Raw genomic sequence first — 24,796 nt, 5'->3', positions numbered from 1 at the left:
ACCACCAAACTCAATACACATGTAGCTGAGACCGGGATCCGAACCCCTACCTGCAGAGGTGAATGGCTTGTCAGCGCAGTGCCAATCGCGTTGAGCCACCGCAGTTCTGGGTTAATGCCACTTAAAATATCTAGATGTCATTTTATCACTGATACATTTTTGTACGTTTTGTCCTATTGATTCAAGTTTTCAAATGTAGCACTGTCTGTACCGTCAACAGCAACCCAATTACCATCATCGGCTGTAATATAAATTAGATTGATGGATCTGGTTACAGTTACAGCCAATAAAGAGTTCAGCTTTTAGTGAATTAGCTCAACCTTTTTTTTTTTGTATTTTAAATTCCTGTCTAATGAAAGTGCTTTTATTGGCCACTAATGGACTTTAGCAGAAACGGGTTTGAACGAAAGCACCACAAACCACAAATTACAGGTTGATTTATATATATAAAAAAAAGGAGACATTCATAATATTAACCAATGTATATTTTATATTCTTCTGAAAATTAGGAGAGCAGTTATTTAAAATGAAGGTAATGATAGAGAGAAGCAATATCTTCAAACAGCTAACTTCCTGTCTAGGAATCCGAAAAAAAATAAAACTTTACTTTTCATGTTCCCATGACGTGGTCCTTTAAATTTATGAAGCCCTTTACTGCTTTGCACTTACCCAGTTCAAGATGAAATGTACGCATTACTGCCGGGTGGTCCAAGGCACAGTACATACAATAACCACACGATATGCACAACCTAATTAAGCGATGTGTGTATAAAGCTTGTCTGGTGTCAAAGTAGTGGGTGTTCTGCTCAATCACACATAATAGTTTTACGTAAAACTTCCTCAGTTGAATATCATGCAATGACATTTTAAGCACACATCTTGACGCAAATGAACCAGGCAAAAAGAAAATCAAATACATACGTAAACCTGTCACCAGCGCAGATTGAGCATATGGTGAGAACTGCATAAGCAGAGGTTAATTTCAGTAAAACTATGTGTTAGGACTATAAAAACTAAGAAATACACAGTTAAAGTTATATTTAAAGAAGTATTTTTTTTCACTCTGGATAGAGTAATGGAAGGTTACAACTCCTGTCTGGATTTTGTATCCCATTGAGGAGATTTCCTTTCACTTCCTGTCCCATAGCCAAGAGGAATATAATGAAATTGCTAGTGGAGTATGTACATTGTACCCACATCTCTAAATGATATAGAACAACAAAGAAACCCCCTTAAGTAGGACTGTACTGGGCAGACAATTGGATGAAAACTGTTTATAAAGGTAACAAAACTAGTATACAAAATTAGACAAAGTACAAAAGAAGCTAAAAGCATCAGTGAGGTTGATTATATATATATATATATATATATATATATATATATATATATATATATGTGCACACACACACCATATACCAAAGTTACATAGATAGAATGGCTGCTGGTTTTAAAACAGAACCAGCAGCCATTCCATCGATGTGATTTTGGGGTGTGTGTGTATATATATATATATATATATATATATATATATATATATATATATATACACATACACACAGACACACACACACACAGGTATCAACCGCTCCAATGTTTTGAGCTTCCTTTGTACTTTGTCTAATTTTGTATAAATAAAGTTTTGTTACTTTTATAAACACAGTTTTCATCCAATTGTCTGCCCAGTACAGTCCCACTTAAGGCGACTTGCAAAATGACTTCTGTATAGAAGTCAATGCAGGTCGCCCCGAGTCGCCCCTGAAGTAGTACAAGAACCTTTTTCTAAGTCGGAGCGACTTGCGTCGCTCCTATTAGAACGGTTCTATTCACTAGAATGGGACGCGACTTGTCAGGCGGCTGCGTCGCCTGACGAGTCGCACCAGTGTGAACCGGGTCTAAGGTTCCATTGTTGTTCAACAGCCAAGAGTAAGTCCATCCAAGTGAGGCAATCCCCGGTTGGATCACCAGAACTAGTGTCCCCATTGTATTTTACTGTTCTGGGGACAATTCAAAATGTGTGATTTTCTTTCACGATCAGGGATAATGGACAGTAATGAAAACCTGACAGGGGTTTTATTTCTCGCTCCACATTAAAAAAAAAAAAAAAATTCCTATAAAAGTTGACCCAGCCCCTTCGGCCTTCTTACTTGTTAATGAGGCAGCATTTACTGGCACTCAAGCATATTCTCAGATCAGGCTCTACTGATGCATTTCTGCCTACACAGTGTTGGGCCAAATAACCAGACACCAATGCTGTCACAGGAGTGAAAAGGGGAGTGAATCACGTTATCCTCCTTAAAAGGAGTAGTAAAGGCAGAAGGTTGAATTATCTTAATGCAGTCTATGAATTTAAATAAAAAAACTTCTGTGTGTAGCAAGCCCCCCGAGCACCACCCTTATTCCCTACCTGAGCTCCTTCTCTCTCCAGCGATGGACACAATCCCCTCAGCCATGCAGGACACTCCTCCTAAATCAATGTCAGTCAGCCAATCAGGGGAGAGGGGGCAGGGTTATGTGTCTTAATGGATACACAGAGCTCTGACTTGGCTTAGGTGCCCCCTGTAGCAAGCTGCTGGCTAAAGGGCACTCAACCGAGGAAGGGGCCAAGAGCAGCAAAGAGGGACCCAAGAAGAGGAGGATCCGGGCTGTTCTGTGAAAAACCAACTACACAGAGCCGGCAAGTATAACATGTTTTTTTTTTTTTTGTCTTTTTAAACAAGCCCTTACAATCACTTTAATACTTGAAAGTACTGAGTATTTTACGAATTCCGTGCAGCTGAATGGATAAAGCACAGAAATGCTTTAAGGCATTCTATTTGGTTTCTACACCCAAGTCCGAAAGAGAGTGGTAAGTAGGATCCATATGTTGTGTAATAACAATAGAATGTATATGTACAGGGAAAATAATCAGATTTTTGAAACTCACCGAATAACCCTCAGTTTTTTTCTGACACCACTTGAGCAAAGCATTTCTCTTGGAGCCTCCATATTCTCTGGCTAAGGCAGCTAAGGGATCTTTCCTTTCCACACTGTAAAACAGGTAAGGGAACATACATTGGTTAGGTATTAAATACAATAATTACAAGTCTCCACATTTCTCCAAATTGCACTACATGCAGTTAATGGGGTAAAACATCAAGCACACACACTACAATAAGGGCCCGTTCACACCAGCGGACGAACGGTCCGCTTTTCATAAGTCTGTTAACGGACGTACAATGGTTCCCTATGGGATCACGGCCGTTAGCGGATGGAGCATCCGCTAACGTCCGTAATCGCCCGCCTCCGTCATGATCCGTTTTTTCAGACGGAAGAAAACCCTATTTTTCTTCCGTCTGACGGATCGGATCGGATGAATACGGACAGACGGTCCGTATTCATCCGATTCCCCATAGGGGAGAGCGGAGGAGAGACAGGGCGGTCTCTGCACTGTGTGCGGGGACCGCCCTGTCAGCCGACAGCTCAGCGGGAATTAACGGAGGAATCCCCGCTGAGCCAAACGGGCTAACGGAGCGGATCAATACGGATCCGCTCCGTGTGAAAGAGCCCTAAGAGCCGTTATAAATAATCCCTGTAGTTTGTCTATGTTTATTTCCCCTAATCATCAGGTCCATCTAGTGGACATAATACAGTAATTTCCTGAAATCACTCAATCAGGAAATACAGTATTATGACCTCTAGATGGGGATTGACAGCCATAGGAAATAAACATATTGGACAGATTACAGAAATTAATTGCGACAGCTGTGTGAATGTGTCAGCAATTTTTTTTTAATGACCCCATAGTAATCAGTACTTATAAAGGTTTCACAAAGCTCCAACTGTCCCCTATTTTGAGGGACTGTCCCTGATTTGGAGAAATGTCCCTCTTTCCTCCTCGTTTGTCCCTCATTTTGGTCTAATCTATATAGTTGTATATAAAATGCACTTTTTATCTTTCAAAAAGTGTTTCCCAGAGCTAAACCTTTCATCCAATTGCTAAATTGCTGCATTTGTACATGTTATCAGCCAGTGTAAAGTAATAGTAGTGGTAAAAAAAAAAAAAAATGCACTTGTGGGTTTAATCATATTTTTGTATAATTCTCATTTAAGGGGGCGTGGCAAGGGGTGTGTTATGCCTACATACTTTTGGTAATGAGTGTCCCTCGTTCCCATCTTTAAAAGTTGGGAGGTATAGCTTTTGTACTTATTAGACTGTTATTTTACATAAGGTTATATTTTATTTTTTGCATTCTGTTGCCATCACATTTGGATGAGCTCTAATTTTTAAACTGTTTTGACTAAAGTTTAACACGCAACCATAATAAAAAATTACAATGAAATTATACAGCTCATGTATTGCACTCTCTGTGTGCGTCGCAGGATCAGAGTGATAAAATTTGATGGAAAGTATCTGTATTTTTTTTAATACTTTTTCTTTTTTGTCTACAAATTCCTGTCCCGGCGAGTCCTGTTCTCATTTCTTGTCCTGCATCACATGAGGAAAATGAGAGCTAATCTCCCCAGTAATCACAACCCTTTTCTCCTCTATTCAAAACAAGCAAGTTCTAAATGAAGCTGAGATTTAAGAGGACAAATAAAAGATGCATAAAAAAATCAATAATTACATCCCATATAGTTAGTCCCCTTTCACACGATCTGCCCCGCTCGGATACACCTGTCCGTTTCTCAAACGGATCCGAGTGGGCCACCCAACAAGATCCGCTCAAAACAGACAGATGGTAATACGTTCGGCATCCATCCAGCAGATTGGATGGGATCGGATGACAAACAGACATGCTGACCGCTTTAATCCGATCTCCCCATAGAGAACAGCAGGGCCCTGACAGGTCCATCTCTGTGCTGTGAGTGGAGATGGACCTGTCATCCTCCTGCCCAGCGGGGATCAATGGAACGATCCCCCACTGAGCTAACGGAGTCCGTTCAGTGGATCTGCCCCATGTGCAAAGGGCTGTTCTACTAGTTTGAGTCCTGTTGTGCATGGTATTATAAATGGCGGATATAAAGAAAAATTCAGGCACTTACAACAGCAGCATTTGATACATTTAATTATTAAAGAAAATAAAAACTTCAAGCTCTAAAAACAACAAAACAAACCCAACAAAACACATTATTTAAAGCAGTGATTTATTAAAGCGGGGGTTCACCCGAAAAACTATTTTTTAACATCAGAGCCAGCATACTAAGGACATTTACTTACGGCAGGTATTTTTTTTTTTTCTCCGTACATACCTTGATATTCTGATTGGGTCCAGGGCTTCCGCGTTCTGATGACTCCGGGACTGGGCGTTCCTATCCCTGCCTCAGGGTTCTGATGATTGCGGGACTGGGCGTTCCTATCCTTTCGGTTTGATGATTGATGGCTTGTGAAACAGGTGACCTGTCGCACGATGCGCGTCACCAGATTTCCGGAAATAGCCGAGCTGCGATCGGCACTATACTGCGCCCGCCGTGTAGAGCTGAGTGCGCAGGCGCCGTATAGTGCCGACTCGCAGCTCGGCTATTTCCCGACATCTGGTGACGTGCGTTGTGCGACAGGTCACCTGTTTCACAAGCCGTGAATCATCGAACCGAAGGATAGGAACGCCCAGTCCCGCAGTCATCGGAACCCGGAAGCCCTGGACAAAAACAGAATATAAAGGTATGTACAGCGGAAAAAAAAAAAATTACCTGCCAAAATGAAATGTCCTTAGTATGCTGGCTCTGCTAGATGTAATTTAAAAAAACATTTTTTGGGTGAACCCCCGCTTTAAGGAAGTAGCCTGTGAAATAATTTTAGCTCCTCTCTGTGGTGTTGAACCCCTCCAAAGTGAAAGTAGCAGAATGTAGAGGAGATGGCCTGGGGAGTTGCATCATTTTAGACTGGCACACCGACTGTCACCTCCACACAAAACTCATGCAACTTCAAAGCCGCATTTCAGCACAACTTCAGGACTTTGAAGACATCTGTGCAGCTTCATACATAGGGGTCTATTCAAGTTGCACCCAAAATCGCCAAAAGTAGAGCAGGAACTTCTTTTTCAAATCGATGCAGTGCCGCAAAGTTGGCGTTGCGTTGATTTGAACATGGCCATTGTCAACAATAAGGTGCAAGTTGTTATGTGATTTTACCAAATCGCATGACAAGTCACTCCAATGTGAACGAGGTGTGAAATTATTACTGTATATACTGAGTATATGCCGACCCGAATATAAGCCGAGGCAGTTACTTTTACCACAAAAAAAATGGGAAAATGTATTGACTCGAGTATAAGCCTAGGGTGAGAATGCAGCAGCTAATGTAAGTGGAAAAGAGGGTCAACAATGCCCATTTGCATTTGGTATTATGGAAAAAGAAATGTATTAACACCCAAGCCCTTGATGCACCTAAAGGCGTCTAGATGTACAGGTATTTATACACATCATGTGTTGTGTTTTTTTTTTTGCCAAAATTAAGCTGTCAAGAGAAAAGACGTTTAGGAAAGCTGGGAAAACAGCCTGTGTGCATGAGGTCTAAAGATTGTTTATCAATATCAGAATTGTCTGTGCATAATAAAAATTCAAACTGGCATTCTGGAAAGTGCAAAAATCACGTCTATGGGTTGACAGTTGTCTCCTAACCCCATAACTGCCTAAGGCGTTTATAATATATTGCAAAGTCATCTAACGTCTTAATACATATTAATTTTCTCAGCAGGCACAAAAACTAGCATTTTCCTTGGGCAGGCATTAATAAAGATTCGATTAGATATTAGCCTGAACAAGGCACTGACTGATCTAATTATAAGGAGACATAGATAAAATGATCTTTTCAGAAAGCATTATCTTGTCTTCTGTGGAAGCTGAAAAGAGAAGTGAAAAAAAAAAAAAGATATAAGAAAATAAACAGTTTACATGAAAGCCATCATCAGAGGCCTTTCTCTAAAATTATATTCCAGCTTAAGGATAGATATTTGAGGGCTGAGTCACCCACTGGATGGCTATATCCTAAGAAGGTTGTTGGGCAAGCAGGATGGTGATAGTGGGGAGGGTATTGTTCAGGCAAAGTGGTGAAAGTAGAGAGGATAATGGAGGTTAGGCATTGTGATCAGTGGCAGCCGGTCAATTAGGGCACACGGACACCGCCCCCCCTAGCCATGCGTCCGTCCCACTGATCTACATACAGGAATGCCAGATGTATGGATTGTGGTGGGGGGGTGGCAAGGGGGGGGGTTTATTTTTTTGAAGCACGTGATTAGAACCAGAGGCTTTAATAGACTTCAAAACAGGGTGGTCTTGGGGCGCAGAGCACCCCGAGTCCACTCAGTTGAGTGACAATAGCAAATGAATAATTACTATTTTCAAACGAAATCTCCTCCCTGCTAATCAGGAAGCAGGTCGTGAGACCCGTTTCCCGAAACATCAGGTGAACCTATTGGACGCCTAAGAGGAGGAGGAGCGAGGAAAGCACGGCTGGAGAAGACTGATCGACCCACCAGCCGCCACTGTGACATGGATGCCATCCAGCACTCCCCGGCTCGGAGGAGGAGGGGCGATTAGAGTCATCCCGGGCAGGTAAGGAGGCCGTCCGTCTCGCGGGGGGATGTTCACTGCACCGGAGGGGGTGTGTGGAACAGTCGTCTCCTGCCGCCCCTTAGAATTAATGAGCATCAGCTGCCACTGGGGGTTATGATAGCAAGGAGTTGGTATGCAGGCAAAGTGGTGAAAGCAGAGGGTGATGGGTGTCATGGTGATAGCGGGGGGTGGGGGGTTGGTGTCTGCATGCATGATAGTGAGAGTGTGGGTGGGGTGGAGTGGGAGGGGGTTTGGTATAATGGTAAGAGTTGAGGTGGAGGTGCAGACATGGGGGCGAGTTGGGAATTATGGGAGTGTGGGCCTGCCGTTGCATTGGTGAAAGAAGGTTAGAATGGGGTTCCAAAGCGTTGGAAGGGGTCTGAAAGTGCAGAGGTGAGATCAGTGTAAGAGAATGAGGATCAGGCAGTGTGAACCTAACCTTAGACAAATTTATACAGTGGTTTTTTTTTTATGTTTGCTGTAAATATTATATAAACCTATAGCGAATTCAGCTTTTTCCATATCAAATGTGATATTTGGGTAAAATGTGTCACATGACCCAAATATTGCATGCAAAAGCCTATAGAAAATTAAGCCCTGTGTTCTCTAGCCTACATGCAGTGCTGGGAACAATGCTAACACTGCAGTACAAGCAGACTGTACAGGAAGTTATCAATTGACACGATTTATGACACAATCACTAGATTTTTTATAAAATAGACATTATTTAACCACTTCGTTACCGGGCCTATTTTGGCACTTCTCTCCTTATGTAAAAATCAAAATTTTTTTGCTAGAAAATTAACCAGAACCCCCAAACATTATATATTTTTTTTAGCAGACACCCTAGGGAATAAAATGGCGGTCATTGCAACTTTTTTTCTCACATGGTATTTGCGCAATAATTTTTCAAACGCCTTTTTTTAGGGAAAAAAACAGTTTCATGAATTAAAAAATAACAAAACAGTAAAGTTAGCCCAATTTTTTTGTATAATGTGAAAGACGATGTTACGCCGAGTAAATAGATACCTAACATGTCACGCTTTAAAATTGCGCACACTCATGGAATGGCGCCAAACTTCGGTTCTTAAGAATCTCCATAGGCAACGCTTTAATTTTTTTTACAGGTTACTATTTTTGATTTACAGAGTAGGTCTAGTGCTAGAGATACCTCACATGTGGGGTTTGAACGGTGTTTACATATGTGGGCGGGACTTGCATGTGCGTTCGCTTCTGCACGCGAGCGACCGAGACAGGGGCGTTTTAAAAAAAAAATTTATTATTTTTTTTTATTTTTTTTACTTCATTTTTTTATTTTTACACTTTTTTTGTCATTTTTTTTTTTGATCACTTTTATTCCTATTACAAGGAATGTAAACATCCCTTGTAATAGGAATCAGTGTGACAGGTCCTCTTTATGGAGAGATGTGGGGTCAATAAGACCCCACATCTCTCCTACAGGCTTACAAGCATGAAATCGGTGAAAAAAATTTCACCGATTACATGCCGACAGCCGCGATAGCGGCTTTGTTTACTTCTGGGTACCGGGCGTGACGTCATAACGTCGCGCCCGGCCCTCCGACGGTCATAGAGATGACTGTGAACGTCTGGACACCAGTCATCTCTATGGTTCACCAACGAGCGCCGGCCGATTCGCTCTCCGGGCCCCCGATGGCACGGGAGAGCCCGGAGAAGCACCGGATGGCGGCGGGAGGGGGGGGATGTCCCCTCCCGCTGCCTAGAACGATCGAGCGGCGGAACCGCCGCTTTGATCGTTCTTCTGGTGCACAGAATCGGCAGCTGAAGACAGCGATATCTGAATGATGCCTGCAGCTGCAGGCATCATTCAGATATCACCGCTCAAAGTCCAGGACGTCCCAGGACGTCCTACGGATCTGACGTGGTTAAAGGAATTTACAGGAACTGGAGGGTTTTTGCCATCTGAGAAGATAAAGAGTCTCATCCACAAATACCACAAAAGACTTCAAGCTGTCATTGATGCTAAAGGGGGCAATACACGGTATTAAGAACTGGGGTATGTAAACTTTTAATCAGGGTCATTTGGGTAGTTTCTGCTGCCATTATGATGTAAAAAGAGTAAACACAGTTGATTGATAATAAATGGCTTCAGCCAAACATTAACCATGAGTGAAAGAAAAGTTTTTGTGTTATCATTCATATTCTCTGAAAAATTTCCAAGATCACACACACACATACATACATACATACACACGTGCCTTGAAAAAGTATTCATACTCCTTGACATTTTCTACATTTTGCCATGTTACAACCAGTTTTCTGCCACACATAGCGTTTCGCTTTTTCGGACAAAAAGTACAATTTTGGCTGACCAGAGCACCTTCTTCCACATGTTTGCCGTGTCCCCCACAAACTGCAAATGGCTTTCTTTCAACAATGGTATTCTTCTCGTCACTCTTCCATAAAGACCAGATTTGTGGAGTGCACGATTAATAGTTGTCCTGTGGACAGATTCTCCCACCTGAGCTGTGGATCTCTGCAGCTCCTCCAGAGTTACCACCATGGGCCTCTTGGCTGCTTCTCTGATTAATGCTCTCCTTGCCCGGCCTGTCAGTTTAGGTGGATGGCCATGTCTTGGTAGGTTTGTAGTTGTGCCATGCTCTTTCTATTTTCGGATGATGGATTGAACAGTGCTCCGTGAGATGCTCAAAGCTTTTATTTATTTTTTATAACCTAATCTTGCTTTAAACTACTCCACAACTATCCTTGACCTGTCTGGTGTGTTCATTGGCCTTAATGATGCTATTTGTTCACTAAGGTCCTCTAACAAACCTCTGAGGGCTTCACAGAACAGCTGTCATTATACTGCGATTAAATTACACACAGGTGGACTATTTACTAAATAGGTGACTTCAGAAGGCAATTTGTTCCACTAGATTTTAGTTAGGGGTATCAGAGTAAAGGGGCTGAACACAAATGCACACAACACTTTTCATATAATTATTATAAATATATTTAAAAATTTGAAAACCATTTATCATTTCTCTTCTACTTGACAATTATGTGCCACTATGTGTTGGTCTATCACATAAAATCTCAATAAAATACATTTACATTTTTGGTTGTAACATGACAAAACGTGGAAAATGTCAAGGGGTATGAATACATTTTCAAGGCACTGTATATATTTTATATTTTTATATATATATAGATATATGTAAAATAAAATTTTAAAGTCATCATGTGACCTCTGCTCTCTGTTGCATAAGGGGCTTAGAGTAGGGTGACCAGACATCCCCGGTTTCCGGGGACAGTCCCCGGATTAAGGACACTGTCCACAGACCAAGTCTGTCCCCGGTTTTGTCCCCGGATTGGACTTGAACAGGTGCAGAAGCAGCAGTACACTGATCTTCTCAGTAATGGGCTGTGCAGGAGGGATGTGTCAGCAGAAGTTTGACCATCAGATTACAGGCAGGCTGTACTCCCAAGTACAGTGCAAAGAAGAAAACAGACCGCACTGGGATGCATGTACTTCCAGGTCTAGTGTGGTCAGCTTGAAATAGAAAAGGAGGACTTGCAGGACCACCAGGTATTTCACACAAAGGAAGTAATACAATAAGAACAGAATTATTTTTAATACAAGTACATGGTAACACAGACACATAGCAGAAATAATAAATGTTGTGGTGACACATTTTTATCACACGTGCATAAATATGTGTGGTCGTGGCAGGAAAACTTGATAATTGGTCTGTACATGTAGCAGTGCCTATGATGATCTTCAGAGTAGGTTAATACCCACCTCACCACTCAATGACTAACAACTATGCTCATATATGTTGTGTGTGTATATATATATGGAACAATTATGCCGCGTACACACGATTATTTTTCGGCATGAAAAAAAAACGACGTTTTTAAAAACGTAATTTAAAGTGGAGTTCCACCCATAAATATAACATTACATCAGTAGTTTTAAAAAAAATGTCATTAGTCCTTTACGAAATTTTTTTTTTTTTTTTAGATGCCTTCAAAGTGTTGTTGCTAGGCAGAATAGTTAATCTTCCCACTTCCTGCACCTAGGTGCTTAATGCTTCCTAACCTACACCGCACAGACTCCTGGGAATGTAGTGGGTGTAACTTTCCAGGAGTCTGTGCACTCCCCAGTCTCAAAGAATCATGTGACTTGGACAGCACAGGTGCTGAAACCTGATCTGACACTGCTTGTGCAGCACTGAGCATGTGCAAGGCTGAAATCCAGGAAGTCATACAGTCTGGCTTCATGATGCCCACACTTAAGATGGCCCCAGTCAATTTCTATTTTATAAAGTGTCTAAATGCTGTAACAACCTAACAAAACAGACCTTTTTAACAGACTAACTTTACTAGAATACATTAAGCTTGTGTATTACAGGGGTATTTATATTTAAAAAGTGAAATTGTGGCCGGAACTCCACTTTAAAATGATTGTGTGTGCTACACATCATTTTCAGGCTTCTGAAAAACGACAAAAAATAAAAATTCGAACATGCTGCATTTTTTAACGCCGTTTTAAAAAATGTCGTTTTGCGGGTTGTAAAAAATGATCGTGTGTGGGCTAAAATGACGTTTTAAACCCGCGCATGCTCAGAAGTTATGAGACAGGAGCGATCGTTCTGGTAAAACTACTGTTCATAACGGAGTAAGCACATTCATCACGCTGTAACAGACAGAAAAGCGCGAATCGTCTTTTACTAACACGGAATCAGCAAAAAGCAGCCCAAAGGCGAATAGAACTTCCCCTTTAGAGTGCCGTCGTACGTGTTGTACGTCACTGCGCTTTGTTCATAATTTTTTTTAAACGATGGTGTGTGGGCAACGTCGTTTTTAATGATGAAGTTGGAAAAACGAAGTTTTTGGACATGCTGAAATACAAAGTTTTTTTCATGCCGAAACATGATTGTATGTACGCGGCATTAGTGTTTTAGTCATTGGCATAATACATATAGGTGGTACAGGCAGCTAGCTCTGAACAGAGCATTTACTAACCTGTTACCACATCCTGGCACAGTGTGCAGGGGGCAGGCATGCAGGAAGATCTATATAGGTCAGGTTAGCCCAAGATTTGGTGCCCTATTGTGTATGTGCCAAAGTGACAAATGTCTAAATTGTTTTAAACAATGTGCACATCATGGGAGAGAGCTGAACAAATATTGGGTAGAACACATTCTATGTCAAACTAAAATTTCTTCCAATCACGTTAAGATGATTGACTGTAAAGATGGCTATGCCCTAAATATAATAGAGAATAAGAAAGTGACAGAATGTAGGCTATTGAGTGGAGTTTCCTTTACGTCACAAGCCTTGGGAAGCAAACTCTTATTGGGAAGGAATTGAGTTCAAGTACAATGTGCGAAGTTAAAAGGTGCTTAGAGTCCATAGATCCCCGGGGAGGAAATCTCTGCTTGACACAATACAAATGACATTATTTATTTGGCAAGGTCAGAAGTTTGTGCAGAAATAAAAACGTGTCTTCAAATCCATCGTGTACCAACGGGCCCTGAGACACAGGCAGAATTGAAGGAAATGGATCCGGGCTTTCTGAAATTCCACTGATCCTCTGGTGTACCATCAAAAGCTGGCCAGATGGACAATGTGATCATATTTCCCTGTGGGCAGGATATAGCTCCGTGGAAGATGGACAGCTCTATCGTCGTGAACAGTTGACTGCCTCGTGGCTCTCTGTTCAACAAACTTTAAACTCAAAATCCTACACATCATTCTTTAAACTTAAATAATTGTGTCTCCAGAGGAAGATTTTTCACAAACAATAACCTCAAAGTAAAAAACTAGTTTAAAGTAAATTTTTTGTGAAGTTTGCGGTATACATATTTTTTTTGCTCATATTTGGTCTTTGCACAGATTTCTCTGCTTCAAAGATGTCAACACAGGATGAAATTTACCTGGAAGGCACAATAGCTGCATGCTTAGCAAAAAAGTGGATGTGGTTTAATTTTTTAATTATTAGGCTGTGAATGAGCAAGTGCAGGAAGATTTTTATCAGAAGCAAAGATACACATAACTAACGTGTTTTGGTGCTGTATCCCACAAAAAGCAAACTATACTATATCAGCTTCAGTGTATGTACTGCAAACTAATAGCCAGATTCGGGAAACTTACGACAGGCGTATCAGTAGATACGCCGTCATAACTCTGAATCCGCGCCGTCGTAACATTAAGCGTATGCTCAAACTGAGATACGCTTAAATGTTGCTAAGATACGACCGGCGTAAGTCTCCTACGCCGTCGTATCTTAGCTGCCTATTTCCGCCAGCCGCTAGGGGCGTGTACGCTGATTTACGCCTAGAATGCGTAAATCAGCAAGATACGCCTATTCACGAACGTACGCTTGCCCGTGGCAGTTAAGATACGCCATTTACGCAAGGCGTTTTCAGGCTTAAAGTTATTCCACCAAAAAGATGGCGCAGCCAATGATAAGTATGGACGTCGGACCCGTGTCAAATTTTTTAATTTTTACATGGTTTGCGTAAGTCGTCCGTGAATGGGGCTGGGCGTAATTTACGTTCACGTAAAAACCAATAAGTCTTTGCGGCGTAATTTGGAGCATGCACACTGAGATATGTCCACTGGCGGCGCATGCGCCGTTCGCAAAAAACGTCAATCACGTCGGGTCACGATTCATTAGCATAAAACACGCCCACCTCTTCACAATTTGAATTAGGTGCGCTTAGGCCGGCACATTTACGCTACGCCGCCGTAACTTAGGACGCAAGTGCTTTGTGAATACAGCACTTGCCTCTCTAACTTACGGCGGCGTAGCGTATATGCGATACGCTACGCCTGCCTAACGTTAGGCTCAACTACCTGAATCCAGCTATAAATCAATGAATTGCCTGTTGCCCCTGTCAGAAATTCAGAGCTGTTCACTTTGGCTTTGTTAACTGAATGAGTCTAACCAGCCCTCCTAGCTCCTCTGTATGACTACAAATCAATTCATCCCTATGCTGTGGCAATGCCATTAGGGGTAGGGATTCTGTCATTTCAACTAGACAGCTGGGCAGGTGTCAGGAAGGCACTAGTCATAGTATAGATGAAGTCTGAAAACATACACAGATGTGCAGTTGTTCGTTTGCCTGTGAATAACAGTTGCAAATTAATATGCGCATACGCAAACACGCACTTGTCGCTAATGTTGGTGCCAAATGGAACTATCTAAACTGGAATTTTTCTTTCCAACACAAAAAAAAAAAAGAATTTCAGCTAATCAGAAAATGAATGCCATTGTACTGAGGCAGACTGGAAATCAGACTTTTTTGTATCTCTAAATGCGGGAGGTCGTATCTATGCGCCTGATTCAGAGAATCAGTTACGCATAGATATCCCTAAGATCCGACCGGTGTAAGTGTCTTACACCGTCGTATCTTAGGCTGCATTTTCTGGCTGGCCGCTAGGTGGCGCTTCCGTATGTTTACGCGAGGATTATGCAAATTAGTATTTACGCCGATTCAGAAACGAACGACCGCCCGGCGTTTTTTTTTTTACGTCATTTGCGTTCGGCTTTTTTCGGTGTAAAGTTACCCCTGCTATATGAGGGGTATGTGTGGCGTATCCTATGTTAAGTATGGCCGTTGTTCCCAAAAAGTGGAAAAAAACATTGCAAGAGCAAAAAAAATTTCCAACAAACAGGCAATTATTAATGCATAGGGTTAATTACCTGGCTTTTCTTTCTCATTTATTCTACCTCTGAGAATGGCTGGCTATGTAGAACATAAAAAGTTAATTGAAATAAATGAATGAGCATCAAGCCATTTAAGTGTAATTTGGAAAACAAAGTGCAGGTTCCCACGAGTCTCTTTTATTATATCAGTGTTATCCCTTGTAATATTTGCTGTACACTTTACCAATCACAGCAAATTAATCCAGCTTTCCAGGTCCCTCGCTCTATGTGAAAGGTAAGGAAACTAACAAAGCAAAATCAGTGAACTTAGCTGGTATGGCAAAGAGCAATGTGAAAAATGTTATTGGGTCATATATACCAGTGGTCGCCAACCTTTCAGACCTCACGGACCACTAAACTCACAATTTTGAATCCCACAGACCACCAATATGAATTGCATGTCTTATACACACACAATGCTTTGGCTCTCTGCCCCCCCCCCTGGATCACACTGCTGCCTTATACACACACAAATTGCTCTGGTCTTTCTACCCCCTCCCCCTGGTTCACACTGCAGCCCAATTCTCTGGCTCTCTGCCCCCCTCCCCCTGGATGACACTGCTGCCTTATACACACACAATGCTCTGGCTCTCTGCCCCCCTCCCCCTGGATCACACCGCTGCCTTATACACACACATTGCTCTGGTCTTTCTACCCCCTCCCCCTGCTTCACACTGCAGCCTTATACACGCAATGCTCTGGCTCTCTGCCCCCCTCCCCCTGGATCACACTGCTGCCTTATACACACAATGCTCTGGCTCTCTGTCTCCCTCCCCCTGGATCACACTGCTGCCTTATACACACAATGCTCTGGCTCTCTGCCCCCCTCCCCCTGGATCACACTACTGCCTTATACACACAATGCTCTGGCTCTCTGCTCCCCTCCCTCTGGATCACACTGCTGCCTTATATACATAATGGTGCAACTCTCTGCGTCCCAAGGTCCAACCCCACCCCCCACACTCTGCATCACACTACTGCTTTACACGGACACATCATTGGATCTCACCTCCTTATCCCACCATGTGGACAAGCTCTGTGCTCCCTCCCACCTCCTTATCCCACCATGTGGACAAGCTCTGTGCTCCCTCCCAAAGTCTGATCAGTGCTGCCAATGGAAGTCTCCTCTTTCTTCACCTCCCGCTTGTGACGGTATCGGTATGATATCCCCGTCAACGTTCCCTTCTTCCCATAACGAAAATCACCCCAATATTCCACGAGGAGGGATATCCCTGGAATCGCCCAGAAAGCCACACATGAGACCAGCTTACTGCTTGAACAAGACAGACTTTAATGTTATAACACACACAGCTTATATGTCATTTCCAAAACTGTTACAATGACAAATCTCCGCCCCCCTCACACTGGGGCTTCCATACATATGAGTAGGTAGACACGACGGGGCCGATGCTGAAACATATTTTCTTTAGACAATGACATCAATGACGCTGAGCACTAGCTGTACTGAATACATCAACCAGACCGCTCGACCCCGCATATAGAGAGATAATTACCACAATGAAGCAATCAGAATAATTAACACAAGCCACTTAAACCCAGCTCTCCTTCACACAACACAATAGATCAATTAACCTTTAGAAATAGTGAGGGGACATTAGCACATCAATAACCTGGCTAGCAGGGAGCAGTAAACTGAGACATATAGGCAAATGTATCACAATGGCCCCCCTTTTGCTCCCTGCTCCGGCAAACCCGGTTGGACCTTCCCTGGTCCAGTAGGGTTGACGGGTTCAGAGCTATTAGAGGTTAACTCCGTTTGGCATGACTGACCTCCCTTGGCAACTGCTTCAGACTCAGGTATGTCACCGGGTCGTCAGATCACACGCCGGTCAGTCCCCAAGTCTTTGTGCGATCTGCAAAGTCACCAGAAGTCAGTGTGAAGACAGCGAATGGGTCTGTGCGCCGCCGTCTAGGTGTCCCGCTATGGGAGGGGGCAGGTTATGGCTCTGAAGTGACAATCCCAGGAGATTCATAAAAAGAAAAAGTTATATTTGTTGAAATGCTGTAGCACTGGTGCTCAGAGTCCGGGGGGGGGGGGGGGAATCAGAGCCCCATAAGGTCAGCCACCCCCTGCTCCCTCCGCAGCCGCCGGTTCTCCTCTTGGAGCTTCTCCAGCTCCATCTCCAGTTCATGCTGCTGTGACCTCAGGTGGTTGTTCTCCTCCTCCATGCGGCTTATGCACTCCTCCAGCTCTATGTACTCACGGATCAGCTCCTGCTTGCTCATGTCCTGCAGGCTCTCCACGTGGTCCTTCATCATCAGGAACTGGGTGGTGGTGTAAGGGGCCACCGGTGGGCCCTTGGCGAACATCTCGGCACGCATCTGGGACGCCCGCTGCGACTCCCTCTCCTCCAGTCGCTTCTTCTCCTCCCAGGTCAGCTCGTTATACGGCTTCCAGGACCTCTTCTTCTTGAAGGGTGGCCGGCGGTGCCTCTTTCTGCCCAGCTCCCTCCAGGGCCCCTCCGGCTCAGGGCTGTCGCCCATGACCAGCTGACAATGGTGTTCCCTGTTGTCCGTAATAACAGATTGTACCATGAGGGCTTCGTAAGGGGTGCCCAATGGTTCTTCCTGACCCAGCTCCTTTGGATCCCAAGCCGAGTCTACACAATGGGCTGCTGCTGGTGGGCGGTACCCAGGTTGAGACCAATTTGACCTGGTGTTGTCATTCATGGGGCAATTCTGCTTGAAGTGACCCAGCTGTTTGCACCGGAAGCAGCGTTGTTCGTTGCCCTCCTGGCGATGATAGCGAGGGCTAGATGTCACCGGTCTGTTAGGAGGTTGGTATCTAGCGGTTGGTGGGTGTGAGGGCACCGTTTGTGGTGGAGGTTGTTCCTGTGGTGTGACCTGGTTCGTCTTGCGAGTATCTGCATATTCATCCGCCAACTTCGCGGCCTCTGGTAGAGTCATGGGCCTGCGATCTCTCACCCAATCTTTGACATCCGTCTGGATGTGATTGTAAAATTGCTCCAGGAGCATTAGTTGCAAAATGTCCTCTGCGGTGGTGGCCTGGCTGCTGTTAGCCCAGTTAGAGGCCGACCGGGACAATTGGCATGCCCATTCCGCATAAGAGTCTTTCGTGGTTTTGCGTGAGTCCCTGAACTTCTGTCGGTGGGACTCTGGGGTTACTGCATAACGAGCCAGGAGCACTTCTTTAACCCGGGCGTAGCTATGAATATCCTGATCTGGCACGGTCCGGAAAGCATCAGAAGCTTTGCCTGACAGTTTGCCTGACAATATTGCAACCCAGTCTCCTCTAGCTATTCGGTGCAGGTTACATTGTCGCTCAAAATCCGCCAGGAAGTTATCAATCTCACAGTCCTTTTCATCAAAAGCTTTAAAAGCGCTAAACGGAATCTTCCTTGCGTCTGCTGTGCTGTACTCACTGTTTGGAGAATGTGCGGCTGCTTGTTGGACTGCTGCCAGTTTTAACTGTAGTTCTGCGTCCCTTATTTGTTTATCCTTCTGTAGTTCTGCGTCCCTTATTTGTTTAGCCTTCTGTAGCTCCGCGTCTCTTATTTCTTTAGACTCCTTCGCTAACAGGTCCATCACTTTCAGTACCACATCTGGCGTTGGGTTCGGGCCGAACCACGCTAGCTTCTCTCTCATTAGCTTGTTGGCTGGCGATTCCTCCTCCTGAATCACTGGTGTCTCCATCTCTTGTACTGCTGGCGTTGCTGCAATCCCGTCCTCCTGGTCTAGCTCCATTGATTCTGCTATGATGACCCGCTTGGTTTTGTTGCTAGCAATCCTTCCACGAACTTCCAGTAGTTCTTCCAGTGTCTGCTTGGAATCCGGGTGTGAAGGGGAATAGAAGGGAAAAATCCCACTGCTACCAACCAATTGTGACGGTATCGGTATGATATCCCCGTCAACGTTCCCTTCTTCCCATAACGAAAATCACCCCAATATTCCACGAGGAGGGATATCCCTGGAATCGCCCAGAAAGCCACACATGAGACCAGCTTACTGCTTGAACAAGACAGACTTTAATGTTATAACACACACAGCTTATATGTCATTTCCAAAACTGTTACAATGACAAATCTCCGCCCCCCTCACACTGGGGCTTCCATACATATGAGTAGGTAGACACGACGGGGCCGATGCTGAAACACATTTTCTTTAGACAATGACATCAATGACGCTGAGCACTAGCTGTACTGAATACATCAACCAGACCGCTCGACCCCGCATATAGAGAGATAATTACCACAATGAAGCAATCAGAATAATTAACACAAGCCACTTAAACCCAGCTCTCCTTCACACAACACAATAGATCAATTAACCTTTAGAAATAGTGAGGGGACATTAGCACATCAATAACCTGGCTAGCAGGGAGCAGTAAACTGAGACATATAGGCAAATGTATCACACCGCTCTCTGCACAATTCCCGATGCCTCCCTCTGAGTTCACAGGAGCCAGAACTACAGAGGAGGCATCGGATATCAATGCGCACTGACAGTATTGACTGTCCTTTTGAGAAAGTGACGTGGTCTGTCACGATACGCGTGAAGGGAATTGGAAGCCGTGGTGACGCCACTTCCGGTCGCCGTCCGAGACCGGAGGTCTGTCTGTTTACAATGCTGATGATTCACTGCTGCATTGCAAGTGTATTTTATGTTCAATAAAACTTTTTTATTAACTTACTGCACTATGGAGCCCCCCACCCCCCCTTTTTCTCTTTCATTTATTTTGAGCTGCGTTGAGGAGTCAGGTTGTGTTGGAGTATCTGATCTGTGGGGAATTGGATCTTACCAGAAACGTGATTAAGCCTGTTATGCATGTGAATACGCAGCTGGGGCTTCAATGAGAAGAGAGCACTAATCGTTTTTAAAGAGATACCGCAGAAAGGCTTATTCTTGGCCTGTTTAAGGTGAGAGGCTGGGGAAATTGTTTTAGCATTTGCACTGAAGAAACAGCACTTGCACTTTTTTCACCGTTACTCTGTGAAGATTGTTTTGCCTGCACCTTTGGAGTATATTGCACATCATTGTGGATTATGAACTTTTTTGAAAGATTGTTTTATTATTAAGACTTTTTCACTTTGCACCTTATTGCACTTGGATTGTTGCACTTATTTATTTATTTATATATTATTTTACGTATTTATTATTGATTACTGCCCACCTGTCATACACGGGTTATTTATTGATTGCTGAGATATTTTTTTTACCTGTTCACTTGAATTTACTGTAAAATTGCATTTATTTATGGACTTGTTCTGGGATTTTATTATCTAATTAATTGAATAATTTTAGTTATTTATTCACTTATTCTTTGACACAGTTTATTAGTTTTATAGTAAGCGCCCCTACTTCCCCCCTTTTATCCATTTGTGTTATCTATGTGTGAACATATTCTAGGTGGCTGCTGCGGATATAGAATATTTTTTTAGATTTTTTTAGGTTGATCACTTTATTTTTCCTTGTTTGGTATGTGCATTAGTTTTCCCCTATTTTAATACATTGACCTTCAGCATGCTTTGAGAACAACACTGGAAACATTGGGCGGTATACATCTGCCACAATGTTGATTTGCAGCAGAACCCCTGGGGACCACCAATATTTTGTCATGGACCACTGGTTGGTGAGCACCGATACATACAAAAGAGCAATAATCGTTTACTGATATGACTGCCCTTAACTAATAATAATTGAACTCTGGTTGCTGTAGGTACTACTGGTCATTACTTTGTTAAAAAATAATTCCTCTATCATGGGATTGTAGAAAAAAAAAACGAAATTACAGTTACAATGTGTCTCTGGTCCTCAGTTGTCTATGCTGTCAAGATCATTAGCCCACTATCATGCAGGAGAAAGTCGCTCAGTTAGAATTAAGACATTAAAAAATGGGATTCTGCAGCAATTGCGTCTTTTTTTATGAAAAGCTGTAAAGCGGAAGTACACTGCATCTGAGCACCACAAACCAAAACAAGCTATTTAATTACCGTATTTTTCGCTCCATAAGACGCACTCCCCCCCCCCCCCAAAATGGGGAGAAATGTCCCTGCGTCTTATGGAGCGAATACTGACCAGGCACCTCTGCCGCTGAGCAGTACGGCCGCATAGATCCAGAGCACAGCATTGCAACAGGCAATCGGCTGCAACATTACAGCCCAGAACCTCTCCAGCAGCGAACCATCTATCCTCCTGATGTGCTCATACCATGCTGACCATCCAAGCATTGCGAAGACACCGCCAAGACCCGCCGCCAGTGAAAAATTATCAGCTTTCTACCCGACAATGCAGCGCAGGCTTCACCAAAATGGCGGCGGGAGTCACAATGCACCGCCAGCTGCTGGACCTCTAGAGCCTTCCTACTCGGCTTGAGCAGCAAGTGCAAGCTCAGAAGAACCTGTCATTACAGGTGAGCACATTTCAACCCTGCCCTGAAGGTTAACCCCTTATCTCCCTCCACATATACCCAGTGAAATCTAGACCCAGCATAGATTCTGGGGAGCCAGATATATCTTCTCCTCTTATGAATGTGGCAGACCTCTCTCCTTCACAGCACCCTCCTGCCACTCTCCCAGACCCCTTAGGACAATTTCCAACTACAGGCCAGCCCAGCCAAGATGTGTTACTATGAAAGACATGATCATGTCACTGAGGGCCTCTATACAAGCATACGGCGGTGGTGGAATGCACCCCATCCTGTCAGCACGAGCCAGGTGGTTATCGTCTCCTCACTCTACTATTTTAAAAAAAATTTTTTACAGCATTTGGTTCAGAATATTTTTTTTCTTGTTTTCCTCCTCTATAACCTAGGTGCGTCTTATGGTCAGGTGCGTCTTATGAAGCGAAAAATACGGTAATTTTTAATATTCAACGCAAACTCAACCATCCCTCCATGCTTTATTTTGCTGATAAATAACTTTGAAAAAAAACACCCCCCCTATCATTTCTGGCTGTGGTCATCTTTAGTAAGGGCAGATGATTCATGTAGTATTTACTTTCTGGAATCCATCTGCCCTTAGCTCAGGCATGCAGGCAGGAAAACAAAGTTTTGTGATTATAAACAAATAGCTTTTAAGCACCTTATGTTTTGAAGTTTGCACTTAATACTTTTAGGTTGCTTTAAGGCTCCATTCACACCTAGGCGTTTTTACGCCTGTAGTGCTACGCCGCGGCCGCCAGAGGGATGAAAACACATGTCCCTCTATGGAGATGGTTCACATCTCCACTCTGAACGCCGGACGCCTGCCGCCTGAAAAAAGGTCCCGGACCTTTTTTTCAGGCGGCTTTCGGCATTCGGCTAGGAGATGGGAACCATCTCCATAGAGGGGGTCAATCTGGGGCACATCTAGGCGGACAATACCGGCGTTTTGTCGCCGCAAATCGCGGTACAAAACGCCGCTATTTGTACCGCGATTTGCGACGACAAAACGCCGCGAATTTGTCTGCCTAGGTGTGAATGGAGCCTAAAACCCGAGCGCTATTTATAATTAGCAAAGATCTTAAAGTGGAACATTTTTACATCTTTCCATCTAATAAATCTTCTGCCCTTGTTGTTTTAACTTTGGATAGTAAACATTTTTTTCTGACAGTAAATACTTTATACAGCCCACTTCCTGTTTTTTTTTGTCTGGTAAAAAGCCTAGGCTTATGACATAATGGACAGCTCTCTCACTCTCCTGAGGGTTTGCCAGGAAGAGAGGGGGTGAGTCATAAGAGGGCCAATGAGAGCTGCAGATCTGTGTGAATCCAGGAAGAGAACAGGCAGCAGCTTTAGCTGCCCACGGTTAAAATTGATTGCAGCCAGACTCAGTGGAGAGAGATTTCCGCAGCATATTTGGCAAATACAGAATCACAGTATATATAAAAAATGCAAAGTGGTTAAAGGGAAGCTTTAGAATGGCAAAGATGTTTTTATTACAAATTATGTGAGCAGACTGCAGTTCCTTTTAAGGCAGGAGGGTGGGCTTAGCCAAGAAAACTCATCCTCCCCTCCTGAAGACTCCTGGGATGTATGACATTATTTGCCTAGGCCTGGAAAATAGGAAGTAACTAAAACTTTCCCATCTATTTACTAATGTTAGCAGCATAACGATTAAAAATAGTCAACGTTGACAGAAAGTGAAGTTCCACTTTAAAGGATCACTAAAGGATTTTTTTTTTTAGCTAAATAGCTTCCTTTACCTTACTGCAGTACTGGTTTCATGTCCTTATTGTTCGTTTTTGCTTTGAAGTTGCTGTAATTCTGCTGTGATCTCCACACTTCCTGGTTGTCTGGCTCCTTATAACCACAGTACTGGGAGCTTATCACGGTGGTCTAAGCTGTCATTACTGTGTGTCTAAACCTTAACAGAACCAATCAGATTCATTTTAAAAACAAAACACTGCCCTGGATTTGTTTGTTTTTGTTCTGTGTGTCTCTCTAGTTCACAGGAACATGAAACCAGTTTAAAAGTGAAACTAACCTGCAGGCACATTATATGATTGGTTTTTATCTATTTGTAATCATTTTTAAAAGGAATCAGTTAACTTTTATGTCTCTATACCCTGTAAACAGTCATTTCAGCAAAAACATTTTTTTCCTTTAGTGACCCTTTAAGAAGGGATTGGATAACTCTGTAAATAAAGCAGTTAATCCCGTCAAACACTCGTACAAGTGAGCAGTGCTTTTGAATCATTCATAGATTACTGATGTGTGAACCCCACCTTATTTTTAAATAGCAGAAACCAGAACAAATCAGCAACATGTGCTATTTACACACTGAATGAGATTAAGTCTAAGAATCACCCCTAACTGCCTTCCTAAATAAAGCCAACTACTGGGGTCTGGGATTTAAAGAAAAAAAAAAAAGGATTTATACAGTGCTCCAATCGCCATGAAACAAGTATATAGTCTGCACTAAAAAAAAAAAAAAAAAAATGTACTGCTTGTATAAATGGTGGTATACTGATCTGCAAAGTACAACTACAGAACTCAGAATGACTGAACACGTATAGACCAATGCTTAGCTTTGTAGTGTTCCTCGCTTTATTAACGAGCAGATGGTACACAAGCCTGCAACTGGTAAACTGTATGCCAACTTCCTGTCCCTCTCTTTCTAATATTTGATTATTTACAGTAGCAGAGGTAACAAAAGTCCAGATAAAAAGCAAGAAAACAAAATACAGTGGGATCTTGGTTTACGAGTAACGTGGTTACCAAGCATTTTGAATAACAAGCAACTTTTTTTATTTATTCTGACTCTGTTTGCAACTGCTGTCTCGCAAAACAAGCAGAATTCAAGCTAATGGGGTGTGCAGTACCGCATTTGGCCAGAGGTGCGGGTGACACTCGGAACGGTTCAGGAATACTCAGAATCACTCGGAAATACTCTGTTCCCGAGTGTTTCCAAACCTTTCTGAGATCAGCTGAGCTGTCCCTGAGTATTTCCGAGGCTCTCCAGCACCCCCCCCCCCACCTTTGGCCACATGTGGTATTGCATACCATAGAAGTCCATTCAGAACAAATTATCCTAATTTACATTGACTTCTATGGGGAAACTCGCTTTGATATGCGAGTGCTTTGGATTACAAGCATTCTCCTGGTACGGA

At 43.2% G+C, this 24,796-nt stretch overlaps 1 protein-coding gene across 4 annotated transcripts in view; it reads right to left on the bottom strand.

Moving 5' to 3' along the window:
* SPECC1 (sperm antigen with calponin homology and coiled-coil domains 1) overlaps positions 1-24,796 on the bottom strand; it is a 502,835-nt gene that overhangs the window by 78,310 nt on the left and 399,729 nt on the right. For all 4 annotated transcript variants that reach the window (XM_040338598.1, XM_040338595.1, XM_040338594.1 and 1 more), the window contains one exon: positions 2,924-3,026. In XM_040338598.1, the coding sequence (XP_040194532.1) occupies positions 2,924-3,026 (103 nt within the window). The remainder of the gene's footprint in view (positions 1-2,923; positions 3,027-24,796) is intronic.

This window comes from Rana temporaria, chromosome 2, assembly GCF_905171775.1.
Source record: "Rana temporaria chromosome 2, aRanTem1.1, whole genome shotgun sequence".
In the NCBI taxonomy this organism is placed as follows: Eukaryota; Metazoa; Chordata; class Amphibia; order Anura; family Ranidae; genus Rana; species Rana temporaria.
The sequence above is the reverse complement of the archived record's forward strand: the minus strand, read 5'-3'. Positions and strand labels throughout refer to the sequence as shown.